This window comes from Chinchilla lanigera, unplaced genomic scaffold (assembly GCF_000276665.1).
Source record: "Chinchilla lanigera isolate Chin_1 unplaced genomic scaffold, ChiLan1.0 scaffold00051, whole genome shotgun sequence".
In the NCBI taxonomy this organism is placed as follows: domain Eukaryota; kingdom Metazoa; phylum Chordata; class Mammalia; order Rodentia; family Chinchillidae; genus Chinchilla; species Chinchilla lanigera.
The window spans coordinates 3,248,770-3,257,116 of record NW_004955452.1 but is presented as its reverse complement, the minus strand read 5'-3'; the positions used below and the strand labels follow the sequence as shown (position 1 = coordinate 3,257,116).

The following is an 8,347-nucleotide window of genomic DNA, read 5'->3' as shown; positions in this document are numbered from 1 at the left end:
GGGGTCAGACATGCAAGCTCAAATATCACATAATTTCTATTATATGAGAAAATACATATACAAATATAGAGCAAAATAAAAGAGACATACGGGAAATAGCAAGAAGTTGAAATACTTTCCCAAATTACAGATTCCATTGTGTTAAAAATATTTCAATATATATGCGAATTTGTTTCATTTATTTATTTATTTTTTAGGGGGTGGCCCCAGACAATTTTATTTCTCATTCCCTGAACCTCAGCTGCCTCATGAGTAGCACCCATTTCATAATGATTAAACACATTAATGCAACAACAGTATGTGCCTGGGCCATGCTATACCTTCAACAAATGTCAGTTGTCAGCTGCCTTTATTTACATGCCCCTGTCACCACAGGGATGGAAGGTTTAACAGAGAAAGTAGGTTTTAGCCCCCCAGGACATATGGGCTGCCCAGTTTATCCTTAGTCTCCACAGGTGTTCCATCCTGGAGAGCTGCTAGGCGCCTTTCATCTGCAAAACTATGAGAGAAGCCATCTGAGCTGTTTGAGTAGAAGACATTAGCATGTAAGCTTCCAACCTGACAGACCTGGATGCATTCTTGTCAGTGCAGAAGACCCTGTTGGGCGTGGCAGAGAAGCCAAGTCCTATGCCCCAGCTATGCCTGCAGCTTATGGCCTGGTCGTAGTCCTGCTGCAACTTCTGCTGCAGGGTGTTGGCTACTGCCTTGCTGAGGGCCATGCTGGGCCTTGCAGTCACGCTAGGGGAGCAGCTGACTGAAGTGGATAGATTCTTTTTTTTTTTATTTTTTTTTTTTTATTCTTTTGAGACAAGATCTCACTATGCAGTTCAGGTTGGTTGTGAGCTCACTTTGTAGCCCAGGCTGGTCTTGAACTCTCAGTGATCCTCCTGCCTCAGCCTCCCGAGCGCTGGGATTACAGGCGTGCGTCACCATGCCCGGCCGAAGGGGGTAGATTCTCAAAGCTATCCATTAGCTTGAGAAATTTCAGTTTCTGTTCCTTGTTTTCAAAACCTGCAGTGTCCCACTGGCCAAACTGGGTTCCCGTCCACTTCCTGGGTTCAGATGCTTCTGTCGTGCCGGACTCCTGATCAGCCTCTTCTTGCAAGGCCTTTCGCTTCACCTGGTCTATGGGCGCCTTGTTCATGTTGCCTTTCTTCTCCATCACCACCTGCAGGTCTGTGTCTAGCTCCGCCTTCCAAGGGTCTACTGCTACCGTGCTCTCTTCTTCTTTTTCTTCCTTTTTCTGAGCCTTTGTTTTCTTCTCCCCCGGGGCCTTAGGGTGCTCTCCTATTGGGATGTACTCTAGCACCTCAGTCCTCACTGGCTTCTTCTTTCTTTTTTTTTTTTTCTGGTACCGGGAATTGAACTCACAACCTCATGCTTGCCAGGCAAGCACTGTGCTGCTGAGCTAAATCCCCAGCCCTGGCTTCTTCTTTCTTTTCCTAGGGCTGGTTCTCCTGGACCCGGAGAGCTCGGGGTGGCCTAGGAGGGTGTCTTCCTCCTGGTGGACTTTCTTCTCCCCCACTTTCCTGCTATGCTCTCTGGAGCTGCCCTGCTTCCATTTCTGTCCCAAGGCTGCCTGCTCCTTGGCCTCCTTCCCCACCGCGCATCTGTACAGAGCATCTCCCGCCTCGCAGAGCCAGGGTCCCGGATGGAGCGGGCTGTGCTACCTTGAGACTTTTTTTCCTTCTTGTGTTTTTTGAGCTTCTTGCCAGCTCTGGTTGCCCCTTCACCTTGCCTGGGCTTGGGGGAGGTCTTTAGCTCTGAGCCCGGTGATGACCAAAGGCAAAGACTTCTTTTTTTGTCTCTCCACTGCGGACTCTGCAGTGGTCAAGCGCCTGCTTCCTGGAGCTGGGTGACTTCTCTCTTTCTGGCTCATTGTGATGTGGGCTCAGATTCTGGGAGCTCACCACAAAAGGTGCTGTGGCCTGTTTTCTTCTTTTTCTTCACCAAGGGCATTCGGGGTGCCTGCTCTCGGCTCACAGTCCTAGAGGGATATGTGGCCCTCACAGAAGTACCAGCAAAATAATTCCCCTCATTTATAATTGAGTGTTGAGTTTCTGGTTCTTTGACTACCTTCTTCTTTTTTTTCTCAGGGAGCCCAAGGCCCAGATCTACTTTCTGGATCTTGGTGATTATTTCTGCAGGACAAACAACCCCACCTCCATGTGAGAGCCCAGTCTTTTTGTTCAATTTATACTAATACTTTATCTTAGTTTTTTGAAAGAAAGCCTGCATTATTATCTCTTTCTTTCTTACTTTCTTTCTTTCATCTTTTTTTTTGGTACCGGGCATTGAACTCACGACCTTGCACTTGTTAGGCAGGTGCTATGCCACTGAGCTATATCCCCAGCCTTTCTTGCGTCTTTTTGAGACGGAGTCTCTTTATGCAGTTCAGGCTGGTTTTGAGCTCACTTTGTAGCCCAGGCTGGTCTTGAACTCACAAAGATCCTCCTGCCTCAGCCTCCTGAGTGCTGGGATTACAGGCATGTGCCACCACGCCCGGCTATGTGTTTCTTTTTTGTAAGAATCTCTTTGGTTTGTGTCTTGTACTTTGAAGGTAATGATACACACTGTAATAACCTTTGTTATTATTGTTTGGTTATGAAAATCTGTTTTGTTTTCTCATAAAGTAAAATGAAAGAAAGAAAAGCACAGGAAGCCCAGGACCCCACTCCCACCAGGCCACAGCTTCCAATGGCCCAGTGTGCTGAGAGACGGCCCCTGATGACCCTTAAAGACATTCATTCAACAAATGTCTGCTGGTGCCAGGGTTGGGGATGCAGAAGAGAAACCCACACAACACCTTGTGATTGATTCCCAGCACCACGACAAAAAAAGAAAAAGTAAAATAAAAAAACTGCCTCCTCTGTGAAGCCTCCCTGACTTCTCTGACAGCTTTTAGTCTGCCAGATGTGGCTTGGCCGTGTATGAGCTGTGGGGCCTGAGGCAGATTGCTTTAGTTCTCTGAGTTGCACTTTGCTCATGTGGACAGTGGGGGCCCACAGAGCCACTGTGAGGTTTCAGCGTGATAACGTATAATACAGCATGTAACAGAGCTCCTGGACATAGTAGGTGCTCAGTAAATGTCTGTCCCTGCTAATGGCCTTTTGGACCATTTCATTCTCTTTTCCATGATTTGACGATCTTTTTTTTTTTTTTTTTTTTTTTTTGAGACAGGGTCTCGCTATGCAGTTCAGGCTGACATTGAGTTCACTTTGCAGCCCAGACTGGCCTCGAACTCGCTACGATCCTCCTGTCTCAGCCTCCCAAGTGCTGGTATTACAAGCATGTGCCACCACGCTTGGCAATTTGATGATCTTATTTGAAATGTGACTATCTCCCCAGTAGCTAGTAGGGTCTTGAAGGAAGGATCCTCATTTAGACCATAAAGGCCCCAAAGCATGTACCCTTGTCACCCTGCCTCCCAGAAGTGTGACCAGCCAGGGATGCGAGGGAGACAGTGTCATTCCTCAGAAGGCCCTGGCTTCCAGGTCTACGTGAGAAAGTCCCTAGCTGACTGCTGTCTGGGGCGGGTAACGCCGGGGTGGTGGGAAAGGAGAGAAGAGGTAGCAGGCACCCGTCTCCCTCCTCAGAGGGCTGACCTCTGGGTTGGTTCTTTTTTTCTTTTTGGTACCAGGAATCGAACTCAGGACCTTGCGCTTGCCAGGAAGGCACTTGTGCCACTGAGCTATATCCCTGGCCCATGGGTTGGTTCTTAACAGCCAAAACAATTGTGTCCCTCTGCCTTCTTACCAGCCTTCCCATCCAGTGACTGCACCTCACCCTCCAAGTCTCAGTGAGCGTGCAGCTCAGCAGCAGAGCACTTACCTAGCACACACCAGGGCCTGGGTTCCCTCCCCAGCACTATCAAAGGGAGAAAAAGTTCTGAGAAAGACCCTTTGCTCCTTCCAGCAGGTAAGAACTGAGTAAGAAGTCACCAACTGTGAAACAGCTATGGCACAGTATCTGCCTGGGCCTTGAGCTCCAGAACTGTGAGCACTAAACCTCTATTGTATATAAACTTCTAAGCCTGTGGTATTTTGTTATAGCAGCATGAAGAGGCTAAGACAGGAAGTAAAGCCACCTCCGTGTAAATTCCAACTTCACCACTTCCTAGCCGTGTGGACCAGCGGCTTTTCCTCCCTGAGACTGCGTCCCCATCCAAATAGGGGGATAATGCCACCTTCACTCGATGCAGCGGGTGACTGAAGTGATGTACCTGACTCTCCTAGGCAGTGGGGACATAGTACGCGGCAGCTGTTACTGTTTTTTGGTACTGGGAATCTAACTCAGGACCTTGCGCCTGCCGGGCAGGCACTGTGCCGCTGAGCTATCTCCCCGGCCCGTTACTGTTATTTGGAGGTACATGTGTAAACACCACAGTTCCAAGTAGTTAAATTGGGGCCTAGGAAATATTTTCCCTGGTAGCAGATGCCCAGTGGCTCTAATGACAACCTATGGGCCAAACTCTCTGCCGGATGCAACTGAGATTAAATGAAATGAGGTGAGGGGCTGGGGATTTAGCTCAGCGGCAAAGCGCCTGCCTGGAAAGTGCAAGGTCGTGAGTTCAGTTCCTGGTACCAGAGAAAAACAAAAACAAAACAAACAAACAAAAAAGATGAAATGAGGTGATTCAGGGCTGCAAAGTGCTTAGACCGGTGTCTAGCGTGCAGCAGGTGGTGCTCTCAAAAATGAGCGTTCTCCCGGGCGTTTACCATTCAGCAGGCTTCTTTATGCAGACTTCAAATGGTTTTAGCACAGTGTAAACAGCTGTGGTTTACAGAGGGTCTTTTTCAGGAATTCATGCTATCCTCCCTATCAAGGAACCCCTAGCTTGGGTAACCACTTTATCTCTGTTTACAAACCTTGTTAGGTTTGGTCTGCCTATTTCAAAGAAAAGTTACTTTTTGACAAGCTTGAATGTGTAACTGGAAAAAGGGATATGATGACTATCAACTCAGAGACGCAGGGTGTGCGGTTGCCATGGAAACAGTGTAATGTAAACTTTATTTTACAGTCCGCCCAGCAGAGTAATTGGTCAGGAGGGAAGGGGAGAAGCTAGAAGCAATTTCCTCCAGAACTAGAAGAGAAAACAATAACTAGGGAAAGGCTGACTGATGCCGAGAATCTTTTTCTGCTCAAGGAAAAGAGAGTTTAAATGTTCGTGTTTCTGATGAGGGCAGGAACGGCAGGACTGGAGCTTGCTTTCCTTCTTGTCTTAATTTTCCTCTGTCTGTAGATTGAAACACGGGGGTGGGGCTGAGGAATGGGGAGAATTAGGAGCAGAGCAAGAAGAGGTGTTGTAACACTAATTAGCACTCCCCGTTAAAAGTTTAGAGCTGCCGGGCATGGTGGCGCACGCCTGTAATCCCGGCACTCAGGAGGCTGAGGCAGGAGGATCATTGTGAGTTCAAGACCAGCCTGGGCTACAAAGTGAGCTCAAGGCCAGCCTGAACTACATAGTGAGACCCTGTCTCAAAAACAAGACAAAAAAAAAAAAAAGTTTAGAGCTGTAGGGTGGCGGTGTGGCTCAGTGGTAGAGCTGCTTGTCTAGCATGCATATGGCCTGGGATCCCATCCCAGCACCAAAAACAAACAACAACAAAGACCAAAAAATAAACAGAGAGTGTATAGGGCTAGGAAGACACCACCTTTGGCTACTAATAAAAGCTGTGTATAAAATGAGCGTGGTGGGACACACCTATAATCCCAGTACTTGGGAGGCTGAGGCAAGAGGATCACTGTGAGTTCAAAGCCAGCCTGAACTATGTAGTGAGACCCTGTCTCAAGAAAACAAAACAAAATGAAACAAAACAAAACACAACAAGCCTTGAATAAGGGCTTTTGTTGCTAAGGTGCTATCAAGCCCCTAGAGATAGTGAGATACACATCCCAGGAAATTATAGACTGTTGAGAGATGAGTAAGTTAAAAGATACTTTCTATTCTAACCAGAGCTCTAAGTCAAGATCAGGCTAGCCACAGAAAATGATATGTAATTATTATGACTTTAATAATAATATAGTATTTTGATTACTGCTAGCAAGCCTAGCAGGAATAAATAATAGTTAAAAATTAGTTGCCTGGCATGGTGGTGCACACCTATAATCCCCGCACTCGGGAGGATGAGGCAGGAGGATCACTGCGAGTCTGAGACCAGCCTGGGCTACAAAGTGAGCTCAAGGACTGTCTGAACTGCATAGTGAGACCCTGTCTCAAAAAGACAAAAAAAAAAAAAAATTAGTGAAGCTGGGTGTGGTGGTGCACACCTGTATTCCCAGAACCCCAGGAGGCTGGGGCAGGATCATAAATCTGAGCCCAGCCTGAGCAATTTATGGATTTAGAGAGAGCCTCTCTCAAAATAAAAAGGGCTGGGAATGTAGTTCCGTGAGAAGGGCCTGGGTTCAATCCCCAGATATGCCAAAAAAAAAAAAAAAAGGCGTGCATGGCGGCACATGCCTGTGATCCCAGCACTCTGGAGGCTGAGGCAGGAGAATTGTTGAGTTCGAGGTCAGCCTGGGCTACAAAGAGAGTTCAAGTCCTGCTGAACTGCATAGTGAGACCCTGTCTCAAAAAGAAAAAAAAAAAAATTAGTGATATGTGGTTATTTGTAGTAAGCTGATGCTTTCATTAGTGTTTCATTGGTCTTTTTAAAAAACAATTAAATTTCATTTATTTAGATCTTTATTTATCTCAGTGTCCATTATGTTCAAGGCACAAACCAGACATGATCTTTACCTTCAACTAGCTTGCATTGTAGGTGGGGAGACACATCTATGGAAACATCCTATAATAGTTCTGTTAGCTAACAATCATGGAACCCTTATCATAGGCCTGGCACTAGGCTAACCACTTATTGTATTGACTCATTTATGTCTTTTTTTTTTCTTTTTGAGACAGGGTCTCACTATGCAGTTCAGGCTGGCCTTGAACTCACTTTGTAGCCCAGGCTGGTCGTGAACTCGCAATGATCCTCCTGCCTCAGCCTCCTGAGTGCTGGGATTACAGGGATGCACCACCACGCCCTGCTGTATTGTCTCATTTAAACTTCAGAGCAACCCTATCAGATAGGTGCTAATAGAATCCTTATCTTTCCTATGGGAAATGGAGCCACAGGTTTGTGAAACAACTTGCTCAGGGTCACACAGCTAATAAACAGTGAGGTTCCAGCACCTAACTATCAAGCCCCTGCCTGCTACCAATCAATGAGCTGCTATTTGAAGCTACCTTGGACAGAGGCCATTCATTGGTCAGGAATTTGGAAATATCCAGCTGCAGAAGTGGCTGGAATGGCCAGAATTCAGAACAGAAGTCCTCAGGGTTCAGAGTGGCTTCTGGGTTAAAACAAGCCCCTCTGCTCCCCAGTTTGGAGCTCTTGCTGCCGCTCTGCCTCTTTCTCAGCTCAGCATACTGAGAGCCCAGGAGCTGGAGGGAAAGGAGACTGGACCGGCTGGGCGTGGGCCACGGCTGCTTGCAGGATCCCAGGAGGAGGACAGTGCCGAGCGCCCGCGGCTCTGGGAATGAGCAGGGGCAGAGGAGAGAACCGTAGGAGGCTCTGGGGCAGCGGCATCAACGTGGCAGCCCCGGGTCCCACTTACCAGTGAGCTTCTGTGTGGCCTCAGGCAGCCTCTGTCTCCTCCCTGGGCTTCTTCTCCTCCTCCTGGTTATTCCCTCTGCTTCTAAGCCTTGATGTTCCAATCTGTAACGCCCGGTTCTCTTCACTTCCTGCCAGCCCTTCCCAGGCGCACAGGCTCCACTGCGTACTGGGTCGGCGTCCCCAAGCACAGTGCCACGTGCACGCAGTGGTCCTTCTTCTACGCCGTCTGGGCCACCGGGCAGCTCCCTGAGGGTCCCAGCGCGGGACTCAGTGACGCAGCCTGCGAAGGGTGGATGCAACTATTTCCCTGCAAAATAATTAGAATTGGCTGACTGGGCATTGGCAGCCTCAGCTGTTGGGGCGGCAGGTGCTGCTTCGGTTATTTCTGCAATAATGAATGCCTGAGCCTGGCTAATCTCGCTTGAGGTGTGAGGAGCAGGAGAAAGGGGGGTTGCTGCCTCCACCTATGAGGGACCTGGAGCATTATTTTTATAAACTGGGCCTTGGAGCCTTGGCTGAGGCAGCCCTTTCTTTGGTGCTCTTCTGTGTTCAATAAAGCACATAGTCTACCCGTCTTCCTGCTGAACTGGGTCGTGTTAGCCCCCTCAAGGACTACTCTAGTATGTTCTCCCTAGAGGGTTTACATGTTGAATCTGCCAGGCGCCAGGCTCACCACCAGCATTTCCACTCACAATGTCTCACAGAGAGGGGCTACATCACTGTCACACCCATGTTCCAGATGGGGAGAC

General features: G+C 48.2%; 1 protein-coding gene across 1 annotated transcript; it reads right to left on the bottom strand.

Annotated features, from left to right (window-relative positions):
* Positions 1 to 476: 476 nt before the first annotated feature.
* Positions 477 to 7,571, bottom strand: LOC102014528 (lysine-rich nucleolar protein 1-like). The gene is given in 8 exon segments (XM_013519455.1): positions 477 to 750; positions 936 to 1,334; positions 1,428 to 1,647; positions 1,650 to 1,763; positions 1,814 to 1,866; positions 1,868 to 2,141; positions 7,201 to 7,285; positions 7,413 to 7,571. Coding segments are annotated over 8 exon segments (1,578 nt in total).
* Positions 7,572 to 8,347: the final 776 nt, after the last annotated feature.